The 16,738-nt window shown below is 40.5% G+C and overlaps 1 protein-coding gene across 4 annotated transcripts in view; it reads right to left on the bottom strand.

The window, feature by feature from the left end:
- The window catches only part of AGTPBP1 (ATP/GTP binding carboxypeptidase 1), a 98,643-nt gene that overhangs the window by 38,336 nt on the left and 43,569 nt on the right, over positions 1-16,738 (bottom strand). For all 4 annotated transcript variants that reach the window (XM_072150862.1, XM_072150860.1, XM_072150859.1 and 1 more), the window contains 11 exons: positions 15,788-15,996; positions 14,568-14,745; positions 13,301-13,398; positions 12,720-12,836; positions 11,078-11,772; positions 10,036-10,119; positions 3,878-3,964; positions 3,650-3,798; positions 3,238-3,325; positions 2,801-2,945; positions 1,615-1,768 (listed from right to left, as the gene is read on the bottom strand). In XM_072150862.1, coding sequence (XP_072006963.1) covers positions 1,615-1,768; positions 2,801-2,945; positions 3,238-3,325; positions 3,650-3,798; positions 3,878-3,964; positions 10,036-10,119; positions 11,078-11,772; positions 12,720-12,836; positions 13,301-13,398; positions 14,568-14,745; positions 15,788-15,996 — 2,004 coding nt within the window. The remainder of the gene's footprint in view (positions 1-1,614; positions 1,769-2,800; positions 2,946-3,237; positions 3,326-3,649; positions 3,799-3,877; positions 3,965-10,035; positions 10,120-11,077; positions 11,773-12,719; positions 12,837-13,300; positions 13,399-14,567; positions 14,746-15,787; positions 15,997-16,738) is intronic.

Raw genomic sequence — 16,738 nt, 5'->3', positions numbered from 1 at the left:
TTGGCGAAAGGTTTCTGTATGTATGTTGTATCGTCTTAAAATTGCAGTTTTGACTTTTTTATAATTTTCAGCGTCATCAGTCCTCATCTGGCTATATGCCTGCTGTGCTTTGCTGGTGAGGAATGGCACTAAATGAAGGACCCATTGATCTTCAGGCCACTTGTTTGCTTGAGCCACTCTTTCAAATACTTTTAGATATGACTCTATATCATCAGTCTCTGTTAGCTTGGTCAGCTTTAATTTTGTGGCAGGAGAAAGATTTTGCTGCATGGCTTGTAGTGCCTGGATAAACTGTTCATCTCTCCTTGCTCTTTCCACCTCTTGTTGCTTGATGTCAATTCTGCGTTGCTCCTCCTCCTTGTCTCGCCTCCATTGCTCTTTTTCACGGTAGAATTTTTCCTCCTCTTTTCTACGTTGATCACTTAACTCTTGGCGCTGGACCAACCATACAAGGAGTTCCTCCATGCTTTTTGGAGCAGTTGCACTCACTGGTGGATCAGTACCAGCTGCAGCGCCCTCCTCTGGAATCACAGGTTTGCATACCTCTGGCTGGGTGCTCTCCATCTCCAATACAGGAACTGCTTTTGCCTTTTGGCGAGATCCTTCTACCAGTTTGGGACGTGCAGATGCTTTAGCGCGCTGCGGTGGTCTAGCAGACTGCGTCGTTATAAACCTCCTGGTACGTCCTGCCATCAGCTGAGTAGTAAACTGTACTTAGTCCAGTACAAACAGCCATCCCACCGCTGCCACCATATGTTGAGATGTGGGGTCTTCTGGCCGTTAAAAAAAAATAAATCTTTACTCAGGCTTCAGGTCCAAAGAAAAGGCTTGCATTTATTTGCACAAAAATAAAATGTACAGAACAAAAATGCTGATAATTCAGGGGATAGATTGCAGCTACCTTGGAACAAGCAGCTCCCCTGTGGTCAGATCAGACACTCTGACCTAGAGACAATCCATGTACACACAGGTGTCATTAAATACCCAACTATTTCCCTTGAGTTTTAAAGGGATACACCCCTGGGTTGCACCTTTAACAACAAACATCACACAAAGATATATTTCTTACTTAATATACATAATGCCACAATACAATATAATACACAATATAAAAATAAAAGGGGAGTTTACAATATACACAAAGTAACCAAAGTTAGAAATGCAAACATAAACCACATGGCTTCAGCTCAGCATCACCTGGCAGTAATCAGATGCAGCTATATAACCCCAGCTCACCCTCTGCTCAGGTTTTGCACACACACAGGTAAGATCAGGTAATGCTGAGTGGTGGCTGCTGAACTGGTTTGTCTGGTGAAACAATAGTGGACAGAGACAAAGGTTTGCTGGCCAGCAGGAGGAGAAAAAGAAGAAAAGTTACAAACACACAGAGAAGACAAACAGTTCACCATTCACCCCTCAACACCCTGTAAGAAAGAACTCACTAGAGTGACATAATATATTATAATTCAATTAAAAGACCCGTTATGAGTAAAGTGAAATGGTACTCATCACCAGCTAAGAGGGTCTGAGGCACATAGAATATTATTCATAGCTGAAAGCTGATCCTTTAAATGATTGATGAATACATTATTTTAGGAGACAATTTCAACTCACGAAACTGATAGACATGCTCGTAATAATTGGACTCGGGCATAGCAGTTATGGTGACTACTGGGCAACCATTTCCAGATAGTGTTTCACATAATACATCATGGCGAAAATAGATCTGCTGGGGATTATGTAGAGACTCCAGTTTTTGAAGGTGCATCTGAAAAGAATAAACATCACATTTAGTTTACAAGGAAACATACACTGATATTCAATGCAAAAAAACATAACCTTAGAAAGGGGGAATTTTAAGACGAGTGGATGAGTGTTTTGGTCTGTTCCTGCCATGCTTTGCAAAGTGGCTGTGCTTTTTATTGCAGCTCAGTCCCATTGATTTGAATGAGACTTATCTGCACAGGCAATGTGACAAATGAACCTGACGTTACAGGCCTGGACGAGGCCGATTAGCAGGGTGCTGGGTGTCAGACACCCTCTGATCTGATATTAATATCCATTCTAAAGGATAGGTTATCAACATAGAAATGTCCATTAAACTAGGACAGTGATGGCGAACCTTTTGGGGACTGAGTGCCGAAACTACAAGCAAAATCCACATATTTTTCACAAAGTGCCAAAAGCCAATTTAAAGTAACTCACAGGTTTCAAACAAATTTACGCCCGGAGGACACCAATACAGTAGAAAGAAGGAGAAATTCAGATTATTATTGTAGTTTCCCTCTAAGGTCCCTCAACAGGATGAATCACACAACCGGAGAAGGGTCTACAATGATAATCCAGCTCTGTCAGCACCCCCCTGCTCCTCCTGCACTTCTAGTCATTTTAAAATAGCGCTGAACGTGGCACGTACTGGGCTGCCTCTGACTGCAGGAGAAGGTATTGATGGTGATGGTCTGGGTGCCCACATAGAGGGCTCCGAGTGCCACCTCTGGCACCCGTGCCGTAGATTCGCCACCACTGACCTAGGATGTCCTTACAGAGATACATTGTGTATATCTACCCTTGGGAAACTGCACCTTTGTGTGTCCTTTTCAAATATATGAAAATGCAGATCACCGGCTTAGCGACGTCCCCTGCTCCTCTACAGCCACTCCTAGGGGACCAGTGCCCAGTCACAGAGCACATGGCATTGAAAGGTACTATATAACATATCTTTTTTCTGTAAAACCTAACTTTTCCAAGAATGATAAAAACCATTACTGAAAATATAGTATGTGAAAATGAATAGTACTACCTTTAATGTGGAATATGTGAAGGGATAGTGATATGCAAAATAGCAGACATCATCTTTGTGTAGAAAGCTGACAGTGAATGTCAGGGTATAGTAGGACTTTCCTTTGTGTCCTCCAGTAGCTATCGAACTCCTAGAGAAATGGTTCCTATGAGGGGAAAGACATATTTTAGAACAAGGCAAAGCTTACATCATACATGTTAAACTGTACAGTACTTCTTTCATTTATTCCTTTTTTATATTAGTTCCGATTGTTATTTAATGTATTATTATTGCGTCATATTGTTACTTGAGTTTTTCATACCTTTTTACTTAGTATACAACAACTAACCATTGTGTAATACTTTTCAGTCTTTTGTCTTTATGCAGAAACAAATATTTTGTACACCAATACAGGAGTAGAAAAGGATGATTATAATAACAAAATAGAAAAGACTTACTTATAATAACATATATCTGTTCCAACGCGGATCCACCAAGGCCGGGATGCCAATGCCTCCTGCACGGAATACATGAGGGGCTGCATACCTTTTGTAGAAAATACAAAAACTCTATATTATTTTTCTAAATGTTTACTTCTTTACAAAAAAAAACACAAGAAGCTCACATATTAGGTGCATGCACAAAACTGACTGAAATGTTTTTTGTAACACTTTCAACAAAATACTGTCCATGAGCTTTGTCAAGTGTGCTGTGCATCAGTTAGTTCTAGCCAAAACTGGTGGAACACAACAGGTGCAGATCTTTTCTTTACACTCTGTCTCTGTGGTTTTGCCTTGCAATCACTGTTCCAAAACTGATGAAAAGGGCGAGAATGTATATTCTAGCATTCTATATTTTTTTCAGCCTTACCATAATTAAACTGACTGTTGGACTTTTCACAATTGATGATGTTGAAGCGGTAAGCAGTCCCGGGCTTCATCCCACTTACTTCAAAGTAAAACCACTGATGGTAATGATTGCTGTTTATGTCAGAGTTTAGGATGAGATCATATTCATGCCTAAAATATAAATCACATCTGTAGTTTGTGTCCTTTAAAAACCTAATTCCAAGGAGGAAGAAACAAGAGGATGTCTTACTTTCTTATCTGAATAACCTTCCGCAGGTTTCCAGACTCAAATTTTGAGTTGAACTTGAGGACCTCGCTCTCATCCGGTAAGGAGCAGCTGCATTACATTAATAAGAAGGAAAGAAGATGTTAATTCTCAGTAGCTCCTAATATTCTTTCCTGCATGCTACATGTTATTCCCCAGGACAAGTCAAGATTAATGTGAAGGGTGTGACCCAAGCCTGTAACATTAACTTTAAACAGAAAAATGTGGGATAAGGTGACACTATAGTCTGTCACCAAGACCAATGTATGGTAAATTTTTACCCAAAAGACTAAATATTACTTCCTCTCGTCCTACAGGCAGCACTGATGGGTAAGAGTCTGGAGTCCTAATTATGACAGAAGAACACAATAACAATGTTAATTAACAATAAATCAATTAACCAACTGCCCTATAAGTATCCTAGGAGTCAAGGAAGAGGCGTGTTTTTTTCTTCTGTCCTAATTAGGTTTACTGCCAGTATCCTCTTGCTCCCCTGAGGCCTGGGCTGTGGTGCACGTCCAGCAGGGTAGAAGCAAATGTCTTACCAGTGGCAATCTTGGTGAAACTACATTCTGAGGCTGTCCTTCCCCCCGTGGTGGCGGAAGTCCAGTATTTTCGGAGTTTCTGGATAAACTCCCCTCCTACTGCGTCTCCCATTGGAAGCGGGAACCGCTGTATTCTCAGGTACGGCTTTTGAATAAGCAGAGAAGTGGAGGTCAGATTTGTGTTGCACTCAATACTTTGGGATATAGCTGCTGTTTGCCGCATCTCCCCCTTCCTGAAGCCACCATCTACAATGTACCGTAAGGTGGTTTCTATATTGTTGTGAACAAAGCTCTTGCTAACCTTAGGGCTCAGCGCGTCCCCTGCATCCTTTTCTTAGGTTAGAAGGATTTGGTTGTTAGCCCGGGTGTCGCCTCTGACCAGGTGCATTTCCTGTTGGGAATGTTTTAAGGCTGTACTGTTCAGGTATGCTCTCTGCACCTGCCAGGCAGCAGAGTCAGTCTGAGCTTAAGGTTTGTTCCTTTCATGAGTGCCCTTGTTCCTTCATTTGGCATGTCCTAACACTTGTTGTTTGTGTTACAGATGTCCAGCCTTGGTAAAAGGAAGAGAAAGTCTCATCATAGAGACTGTATTAGCTGTGAGCAGCCTATACCGGATGATTGCCCTGATGATGTTTGTGCCCCTTGTGCAGCTCCTGCTCAGACTTCAGGAGGAGACTTATTTTTTCAGTGGATGAAGGAAAAAATGTCTGCTGTATTTGATGAGATGAGTTCAAAGAAAAGAAGTCTAAAAGACATCATAAACGTAGAAAACATCATAGGCAATCATCTTCTATATCTTTACCTTCTAGTAGCTGCTCAGAAGCCCAGATAATTTCTGGGGATAGCCCTGAATCGGAAGGTTCTGGGCCAGATGTATCTGAGGATTTTTTTCTGTTTCACAAAGATAAAACCTCTAAATTGATCAAGGCGGTTAAAAGTGTAATGGAGACAGATGAGTCTCATAATGACTCTGTTAACCAAGATGCACTTTTTTATTTTCCCAGAAAAAAAGCCAAAGTATTGCCTAGTCATCCTGATCTTAAAGTCCTCTTTGAACAGGGTTGGTCTAAGCCTGAAAAAAGATTTGATTTGGGGTCTCGTTTTCGAGCAGTATACAAAATCGACCCTAAAGAATCTGAAGAATGGGAATTGCCTCCCAAGATTGATATCCCAGTGGCTAAACTATCTAAAAAAATCTATTTTTCCTGCAGATGAATCTTCTTTACTTAGAGACCCTCTTGACAGGAAAGCTGACGCTATGCTCCGCAGAAGCTATCAACTCTCAGCAGCCATGGCTAAGGCATCTCTTGCTACTGTGCCTGTTGCACGAGCCTTAAGATTATGGCTAAGCCAGATTGGTCGGGACATTTTGGATGGAGTCCCTAGAGAAGAAATTTATGAGAATTTGTCTTCTGTTAAACTTGCAGGCGATTTTCTGTGTGATTTTTCTCTTGACTCTTTAAAACTTGCATCTAAGAACATGCTAACGGCTAACTCTGCACGTCGTGCCCTGTGGATAAAACCCTGGACAGGGGATGTAGCCTCCAAACATCACTTCTGTTCACTTCCCTTCCACCCATCTTCCTTGTTTGGGAAAGACCTGAAGGAGGTGTTGAAGAATCTTAGTGAAGATAAGGGGAACTCTTTTCCACAAGTAGCCAGTACCTCCAAAAAACCGAGCTTTCCACCTAGAAAAGCAAGACCGGAAAGACCTTTTCGTGCATTTCGTAACCGACGTAGAGGAGTTCAGAAGTCTAAAGACAGAACTGTCTTCCACAGTAAAAAAAACGAGAAGCCTGACTTCTGACGCCATGCCAGGTCTGTCTCCAGTAGGTGCAAGGGTGGCAGACTTCGCTCACTTATGGACAGACATCACATCCGATGCTTGGGTACTGTCCACAGTAAAAGACGGATACGCTTTGGAATTCGACAAGATTCCGCCAGAAAGATTTTTGAGTACAAAAATCGAAAAATCTCAGATCCTTCCCTTGTTGCACGAATTTATCCAAAAAAGAGCTCTAGAAGAAGTCCCTTTGTCAGAAAGAGGAAAAGGAGTGTACTCCGCCATATTTGCTGTACCAAAGCCAAACAACAGGTGGAGATTAATTATAGACCTCCGCTATCTAAACAAATTCTTGACCAAAATTACATTCAAGATGGACTCCATAAAATCGGCCACCGCCATTCTACAGCAAAGCAACTACATGGCCAAAATAGACCTGGACGATGCTTATCTCCACATTCCCATCAGGAGAGGTCACAGAAAATATCTGAGAATAGCAATTGTGACCAATTCAAGAACTCTTCACTACCAGTTCACCTGTCTGCCATTCGGCATTACATCAGCCCCTCGCGTCTTCACCAAGACCACCATAGTTCTGGCGGCTGCACTGAGACTTCGGGGGATACAGATCGTGCCCTATTTGGACGACTGGCTGATCATAGCAGAGAATCAATCTCTCTTGAAACTTCATCTTCAGATGACAATCGATCTTCTACAACAACTGGGTTTCCTAATCAATTGGGAAAAATCCCTTCTTATTCCAACAACCAGAATTCAGTTCCTGGGGTATATTCTCGACTCGTGCAGTATGACTATTCATCTTCCTCAGGAGAGAATCTTGAAAATCAAGCAGTCCGTGCACTACCTTATCAAGACAAGATGCACAACGGTCAGAACAGCCATGAGGGTCCTGGGTCTGATGACTTCAATAATAGAAGCAGTTCCTTGGGCAAAGGCACATTTCAGACAGCTACAACTCAACATTCTGGCTGTTTGGAACAAATCTCCAGCAGGATTCGACAAACCGATTGTACTAACTCCTCAGACCAGAGTCAGCCTCGGTTGGTGGTTGAGGAAGAATTTGGCGTCCGGCAGATCTTTACGTTTTGTTCAACCCCAGATCCTGACAACCGATGCCTCATCCTCAGGTTGGGGGGCCCACCTCGGCAATCTCTGGGTTCAGGACAAATGGAATTCCACAGACAGGACTCTGTCCTCAAATCAAAGAGAGTTGAAAGCCATTTATTTAGCCCTGAAATTCTTTCAGACCCAGCTGAAAAAACAGCATGTGAAAGTACAGACCGACAATCTGTCATGTGTTTATTACATAAACAAGCAAGGGGGTACCAGGAGCACACCCCTCATCAAACTGTGTCAAAAGATTATCTCCTGGGCCGAGGAAAACCTTCAGAGTCTGTCAGCAGACCACATTCGAGGGTCTCTGAACACTCGGGCAGACATTTTAAGCCGCTCTCAACTAAGACCAGGGGAATGGTCCCTGAACAGTGTTATCTTCCAACAGATTGTCAGTCGGTTCGGTTGTCCACAAATGGACATGATGGCGACCAAACAGAACTCGAAGTTGCCAATGTTTTGCTCTCTTTACAGGTCAGACCAACCCTATGCAGTGGATGCCGTCTCTTCCCTGGACCAACCTGTTCATTTACATATTTCCTCCGATACCGCTCATTCAGAGGATACTTTACAAAATCAAAGAAGAGAAACCGAATGCAATTCTGATCCTACCATTTTGGCCACGCAGAGTATGGTTTCCTCTTGTAATGAGGTTGTCCAAGGGCGAATATTGGAAACTTCCTGCAGTTCCACATCTCTTGGAACAGATGGGGTTTTTCCATCCATCACCACAGAAGCTACAGCTTACGGCCTGGAGATTGAGAAGAAGACCCTAACAGGTCTAGGTCTTTCATCCAGAGTTATAAAGACATTGTTGTCAGCTAGAAGACCAGCGACCATTAAGTCCTATGGTAGAGTTTGGAAAGTCTTCACATCCTGGTGTTCAGATAATTCTGAATCTGAACCTTCAGTCTCAGATATTCTTACTTTTCTACAGGATGGCCTTGATAAAGGTTTAAAACCTGCTACCTTGAAGCTTCAGTTTGCTGCAATCAATGCTTTAAATAACAATAGATTCTCATCTAATCATTTAGTACGGAGATTCTTCAAGGCTTTAAGGAACATCAAACCTCCTATTAGGCCACCATGTCCACAGTGGGATCTTGCCTTGGTCCTACATCATCTCACAGAACCTCCCTTTGAGCCTATACAGGAAGCTTCTCTCAAATGTTTATCGTGGAAGACCTTCTTTTTAGTTGCCGTTTCCACTGCTAGAAGAATTTCAGAGCTGCAAGCCTTATCCTGCAAAGAGCCATACTTACAGATAAGACCAGACTGCATCATACTAAGAACAGTTCCATCGTTTCTTCCTAAAGTGGCCTCAGTTTCTAATTTAAATCAGGAATATTATCTTCCAGCTTTGTGTCCAACTCCTGCTAATGCTCATCAGCAAGTTCTGCATCTTCTGGATGTTAGAAGATCCATCTTGACTTATCTAGAGAAGACAAAATCTTTTAGAAAATCTGAATCTCTGTTTCTCCAATTTCAAGGTCCAAGAAAAGGGATGAAGGCCTCTGCAGCCTCTCTCTCTCGATGGATAAAGCAGAGTACTTCTATGGCTTACAGAGCCTTGGGACAACCTTCACCTTTACAGATTAGGGCTCATTCTACAAGATCTACTGCTACTTCCTGGGCAGAGTATGCAATGCTCTCTATAGATCAGATCTGTCAAGCAGCTTCTTGGACTTCTTCTAATACTTTTGCTAAACATTACAGGCTGGATGTCTCCTCAGCTGGCTCAGCCTTTGGCGTATCGGTGCTATCTACAGTGGCTTCGAAAATTTGTCCCCCCCTTTGATTTGCTACCTAAATCCCATCAGTGCTGCCTGTAGGACGAGAGGAAGATCTAAATTTTGCTTACCTGAAAATTTCTTTTCCTCGAAGTCCAAAGGCAGCACTATTATATTCCCTCCCAATAAAATAATTTTTTTTTTTTTTTTTTTTTTTTTTGCTGCATAAAACACGCCTCTTCCTTGACTCCTAGGATACTTATAGGGCAGTTGGTTAATTGATTTATTGTTAATTAACATTGTTATTGTGTTCTTCTGTCATAATTAGGACTCCAGACTCTTACCCATCAGTGCTGCCTTTGGACTTCGAGGAAAAGAAATTTTCAGGTAAGCAAAATTTAGATCTTATCCAGCTGCATAAGATTTCTTCGTAAATATTGGACTATGCAAGTGAATTAACCCTTTATGTATAGCAGAGGACACATTGGGGAATATTGCATGGGCTTAGAAACAGAGAGACAAATATCCACTGTATTGTATGGCCGACAACCTCAGCAGTCTCAGCGACTAAAGGCAATTACAGAAATTTACTTCTTATCAATAGCAACCAAGGCATCTGAGACTAGTATCCAACTATATGCTTTTTGTTCGGGAGCAAAGACTTTAGGGTCTACCTTATTAAGATCCCTACTGAGCCATTTCTATGACTATTCCTTTATCTAAACAATAAAACACCACAAATCTATCAACATGGCAAGAAAACAAGTGCAGATAGCACATGAGCCGTTACACTAAACAGTGGGTGGGAAGTTGTCTCTACTTCACTACTTGCCGATGTGAGGATGACAGCATATATAGAAATATAACATTTGTCACAACTGTGAATTTCACATTAGTAGCAATTAAGCATCATTTACAGTGTATTTATATCTACATAACACAACAACTTACCTAGGATTATCATGGTCAAATATAACCCGGTCTATTATGTCATTGGGATGAATCATTCTTTCAATATCTTGAGCTATTTTTGTCCTGTGATAAATATTAGAAAATGAAATGATGAGACCTGAAGAATGAAGAGCATTAACTAAACAAGTGGAAGATTTCCCCCCCCCCCAGACAAAATTAAAAATTAGCTCAAAAAGTGGATGTGGTCTTGCAGTCCCAGTGACATATGAACCAAATAATATATAGCAAATTAGAGCTATAAATATATTAGATCAACAACAAAGATCAAACAGGCCCATATTCACCATACAGGCACTGCTTCACCATTACTGCAGGCACACCCATTTAGTTTTTCAGTGAAATGGAACCTGCCATGTAAATTAACCAAAAATTAAGTAAAATAAACACTTAATTGAAAAAAACTATGATTAAAATGCATTGTCTGTATTCCTAAATGGTTTCTTTCCATGGCTGCAATGTTAAAGAAAAACAGTTTGTAAACCTATATGCAACTCAACTGAGGTGTGTCCAACCACAGTCATATATATGGTTCCATGCCCTGCCTCCCTGTTCCTGATTGACAGGTCTTATTGCTTTCTCCATGTTGCTGGTATGGAACTAGTGCTTACAGACGGTCTGTCAATATTAACCTACAGACATATACACTTTCTCATGGACTGTTATCAGAGTTAGGCAATACTACACAATGCCTTGCTGAGAGAGGCTGAAGAGAATTCCTGAGGATGGGGTAAGGAGCAGGTGAGAAAGAGACTTGGCTATGCTACATGATTAAACACTCCCTCAGGAAGGAGGGGTAAAAGTAACCATGCTCCCAATCCCTCCCTTAGGAATTCTCTTCAACCTGGTTAACAGTGTGAATTTCAGTAAGGAGGGTGTAGCTTGACTGTATACTATCGCTCTCCACCTCCATGACAGAGGACATCAGTAAAAGTCCTTTTTGAAGAATGGTGGCTCTAATCATATTGATCAGTGGAACATGTATAAAGACATGTAAAAGGTGCTGTGTACCTTATGAACTCACCTTTGCACACCATATGGTCTCTCTAATATAGGCTCTTTAAAAAAGGGTGGTACATGACCAAAGTAATCTGGATATGCCACTTCTGTGTATTCAGGGACTGATTTTGTATTTTTTACAATTTCAATGTAAAGATCTGGATCATGAAGAGGCAATAAGTTTTCAGTGTCTTGCACACTCTGCAAACCTTGTTCACCCAAAGGACTTGTATCTTCATCACCATCATCATTAGGAAAAATTCCAGAGCAACACAAAGGTCCTAAATTCACAGAATGTTTTTCAAACAAGTTGTTACCACATGACATATTCTGAGCAGTCTTACTACAAGAGTTAGATAAGACATTGGACTTGTCTTTAGCTGATACACATCCATTTTTGCAGTGGTCGTGGGATGAGGACTTCTGTGATGAAATTTTGTCAAGATCATTACTCAAGAACAAGCATGTGGACCTGTTGATTTGACCCTGAGCCTGCAGAAAGGAGTTGTTGTGGTCTTTTTTATAGTCTTTCTTTGACACATCTAAAAATGTTGGTCTTTTATTACATTCATCTTCTAAGGAAATGCTACTAGTTTTCCTAGATAGTTCCTTCATGATATGTCTTGGGTCATATGGCATTTCCTCTCCCGCTGTTGGAACAACAATTGGGCCACCGTGGTTTGCTCCAGGCATAGGTTCATTTGAAAGTAGGTCAAAGTCCTTGAAGAAAGATGGAAAACAATGTCAAAAATCTATATTTTTGTTCAACACCTTTCTACCTAAAATAAACAGTCAACCGAAAGTCATATCTAACCCCCAAAAAAAATCACCAAAAAAAAAAAAAAAAATAGCTAAAAAAAAGGCAATTTAACAAAATGATTTGTAGACGTTATTGGGCCCTTAGGCAGGGATGAGACCACTTCCTCTGCACCTGACATTCTCCAAATACAACTTAATGGGGCTTATTTACTAAGGGTTGCGGATCGCACTTTCGTCAGACCATTCGCGGTTTTCGTGGATTGCACGGCTTTGACAGCTATTTAACAGGTGTCTGCACTGGCATTGTGTTGCACGCAATTGTTTTTTGGCGCAGCTGCGTTGGCTTCTATGTGACAATAATTGGGGGGCATGCCGTCAGACGATCTGACTGATTCGGACTGAGCGCGGGAAGCAACACATACAGGATAATGGGCACAGGATCTTAGTGAATCGCGGTACAGTGCATTATCGTCGGACAATGCACTTTCTGTGAACTCTGCAGACCAAGTAAGTAAATGTGCCCCATTATTTTATAAATAGCCCTATACATATATGACACAAAGCATAGTTAATGCTCTCCCTATCCATAACCCTGAACTATAAGCAGTGGTAGTCAGCTGGGAAGTACTTGGCTGTAGCACCCACAATTTAGGAAAGTAAACCAGTACACTGAAGATTTATAATTTTAATTCTTTAAAAAATTTAATTTACGCCTTTCTGACTTTACCCCTCTTTTCATGAAGGTCCATCATAGTTCCAACATGAGCAGGCTGAGCATCATGTCCACAGACAAATACACTCCAGTATGTTAGCACTGCAGAGTTTCCATCAGGAATAAAAGGATCCTATAAACTCTATTTTAATGCCAGGAGAGTAGTGAACCGACGCTCAATATAACTTTATCTTACCTGAAAATCATCAGATAGCTCTGGAAATAAACGTTCATACATCCTCAGGTCTTCTATTGACCTTCCAATTTCTTGTACAGGCTTGAGCTTACGGATATCTGTCTCTATGTCATCATTCTAGGGAAATATATAAATTGGATATATTATAAAAGCATTAAGAAATCTGTGAACTGAATATTCTGTAATCATTACAATTTTCTGAGAAAAAGAGATACAACTAAGGCTACATGCATACAAATTTATTTTTCAATCAAGTGTGGAAAATAAATGAAATTCAAGCATCTCTTTTGTAAATATGAGTGCTTCGCCCATTAACTTGTGTGCTCCATTCCTTTCATGTATCCATTCAAGGTGAATTTCTGGCAGAATTCAGCCACATTGGTGCGCAGTATCTGAAAACACTCAACCGACTTTTTGATAACTTTTTGAAGAACTCCTCATTTCATTGAGATTCCAGGTAAATGGTTTCTAACATGGATCCCTCATATTCAGTAGGCTTATTCTATAATTTTCAATGATCATGTCAATATCGTCATGTTAAAACATATTTCAAGACCACTGAGCACAAACATGTAACAAACCTTAAATAGTTGATCTTTATCATCTTCATTTTCAGCTTCTGCTTCAACATCTGCCTCAGTGTCATCGTTGTCGTCACTTTCATCCACTACGTCATCCACTAAAAGGACAACATTTTTGCTAAAAATTGTAATGTATAAAATGCATGACTCTGATAACCTCATTACTATGTCATTGGATAAGATAAATAGGGTAGCAAGTGAACAGTATGATGTGTAGGAATAGCAAAGATGGTCAAAGTTGCTTAGATTCCTACATTTGCCTGAGATCAGGATGTGATAGTGATAGATAGGTCCAGTCACTGTCACAAGGGCATCATGATCACTTTGGGTAGGAGAAACTCTAGCAGAGGCATTTATTTTGATATTTACCACCTACCTAAAATTTTCAAAGGCCAAGCACAGTCCTACACTGCAGCAATATTCCCACACCTGACATAAAAGGTGCTGAGAGGTCTCCAAACATGGTGGCTACTGGCTAAATTATGTCACATTTATTTATTTTAAAGGCCACCTGTCAGCTAATTAAAACCAACGAGCTGCACATACTAATGAAAGCATATCCCTAGCCCCCTACAGTTATGTCACTTTAACGGAACATATTCTAAAGCTCTGTGCCACGTATCTGTACGATCAATTGACCCATCTTCCAGCGGTCCGGCTTATTTATGAGGGGGCGGTCCAGGACCTCCCTTCTCTTCTGCTTTTCCTACCGACCACCACAGATGCCGTGGGTGACTGTCAGGCAATTATCGACCTCTCCATGAATACACCGCGCCTATGAAAGATAGGCCCGTTGATCGGACCGCTATGTGCCAAAGTGTGGCAGAGCTTTAGGGTATGTTCCGCTAAACATAGGCTTTTCACAATAACAGAATTGGAAGAGGGCTAGGGATATGATTTAATTAGTATGAGACACTCGTTTAATTAGCTGACAGGTGTCCTTTAAAGAGGATTGGAAAAATGTGTATAGGAAGATGTACAATATTGCTTGTACAATACACTATAAAATAGTATGCGGTATATTGTAGTATTTAGCCTATACCTAAATAAGACTGGGGCTAGTTATGAAACATGGCTGCCTGTGACGGGAGCAAAGGGAGAGAGAGGAGATCACAGAAACATATTATTACATGGTGTAATCACATGTCTCAGTATGATGCAGAAGGATAACAAGCTCTTTCATAACATTTTACTATGAGGACTAATGTATCTATAACTTATGAGATACTTTCCAGTATATAGTCAGTCTAAAGATGTTTCTATTTACCTTCAGGAGGCATGCTGTAGATCTGAGCCACAGGCCCACTGGTAGGTATGACCGGCAATTGAAACTGAAAAGCACTTTTGATGGTTGGCAAAGGAAGACGGTTCTTAGGAAAGCATTTTCTCATTATTAGGCTTGATGTATTCACAAGAGGATCTAAGGTTCTCACAGCCTGGCAATCCTATAAAAGGTAAGCAGTGCTAGATAATCTTCATACGTCCTTATTGAAAGTGCACATTATAGTTCTAGAACCCAGAATACTTATACTCATAAAAAAATTTTTAAATGATTTAAATAAAAAAATAAAATTAAAAAAAAAGATTCAGTGGGGCATATTTATCAAAATTGTCTGAGAGCAAGGTCTTATGCACATAAACATGTGACTGCCCCCTGCTGCAAGAAGGGCAGGAATAGGACCTGCCCTAACTGTTGCCGCACATTGACAGCACAGTGATGCACAGTGCACGTACCACACCCTGAAGGTGCAGGACCAATAATTAGTTTTAGTTTGTGCAGTTAGCTTAGGTGAAAGCCCCCACTTGTACACATGAGGCCTAAGTACACAGTTAGACTGCCAACCAAGGTGCCAAAAGGGGCATGGTTTTCCATGTCCAATCCTGGGAAACTTATTTGCATATTTCCCAGAATCCACTAGAGGAGTACCAATGGCTATAAGTCTCCACATGCCTGCAAGGCCGCCTTTATTGGCAAAGTATTTGTAAGAAGACCTGTTACTCCCTGACACAGTTAGACAAGATAATTATACTGCAGCAGATTTATCAATATCTGATGCTAAATCATAAATCCCTATTATAAGTCTAACACTGCATTTCCTATTAGTAGGCTTAAGAAAATCTGTGCACAAAATTACAAAATTTCGAATGCAACAGATTGATAATATGTGCCTATATTTATGTCCTATTGAAATACATCCATCTCCAATAGTAACAGGAGACAGACATTTCTGTAAAATGTTTTTTATTTAGACCAACCTCATCATACAAGCATCATCTTATTTAACTTTCGGGATAAAAGCATAAAATACTTTACTTGTAAAACCTATTTAATTATACAACAGTTTTTCCACAGATCACACTTTTTTTTAATACCCAATATCTACCATACGATTTCCCCAGTACTGTAATACCAGCAAATATGGGTATTTATGAAAAAATAGAAAAATTATACACAAAACATGTTTGTAAGTATTATGAAATACTTACTTGTGAGGTGTTGTATAAAATCTTCATACCATTAGCATCTATGAAAGCTTTTCTCCCCAACTTGATGTTAGTAATGCTTTTAAGACACAGCAGAATGCCTTTCCGGATCAGCATGTGCCTGTGCCGAGTGTCATGGCGATGCCAGTCTAGATAATTTGTTAACAGCCCTTGTATGTATCCACGGTCCACTGCCTTCCTGGCATTTGTCTCTAAAGTGAAGGATTAAAAGAGGGAAATGCTCACTCAGGTGGAAAAGAATGGTAGAAGGAAGAGGGTTGGTATCTTAACAACACAAAATAATTGTTCCAAAGCCACCAAAAAGACAAAATAATCAAAGAGTCAACTTATCTTCACTCTACTTCCCAATTGCAAGTTAGGCACAAACAGACATTGGTGCCACACTGGGTGGGACAGTTGCCACTCCCAGGAAGTCTGAAATACAGATGCTACTAGGACTTGTATGGATGATATTGATGACTGTTGCTGTACCACCCAGCATACTATCTGAATACCTCCACAGCCAATGGAAGGTTTGGTGGAAAAGCAAAGTTGAAAAGAAACTTGTATACATAGTGAGATTATGACTTTACAATATACTATTTCACGATAGAAGTCAGAAGAAAAGAAGCACAATTATACCTTACCAAGAATAGCAGCAAAATCAGGAATTCAATAGGAAGATGGAATAAAGGAATGCTGGTGGTACTCAGTCTAATAAACAAGTAGTCCATGATACAAATATGTTGTGAATATAGAAGAGCCTAGGGACAGACACCCTACACATTCCCTTAAAGTTTGGTTTACCACATGGAATGAGAGTGCCAAGTTTTCTATATTATATCACATTCAGATGTTGTTTCCTGATCACACAGGACAAAGTTGTAAGCCATTTCTGAAATATGATGAGATATATAGTAGGAGTACAAAATGATTGGCGGAGTCCAATGTCAT

This window comes from Engystomops pustulosus, chromosome 1 (assembly GCF_040894005.1).
Source record: "Engystomops pustulosus chromosome 1, aEngPut4.maternal, whole genome shotgun sequence".
Classification (NCBI taxonomy): domain Eukaryota; kingdom Metazoa; phylum Chordata; class Amphibia; order Anura; family Leptodactylidae; genus Engystomops; species Engystomops pustulosus.
Note: the sequence above shows the minus strand (reverse complement) of the source record. Positions and strands in the feature narration are given on the sequence as shown.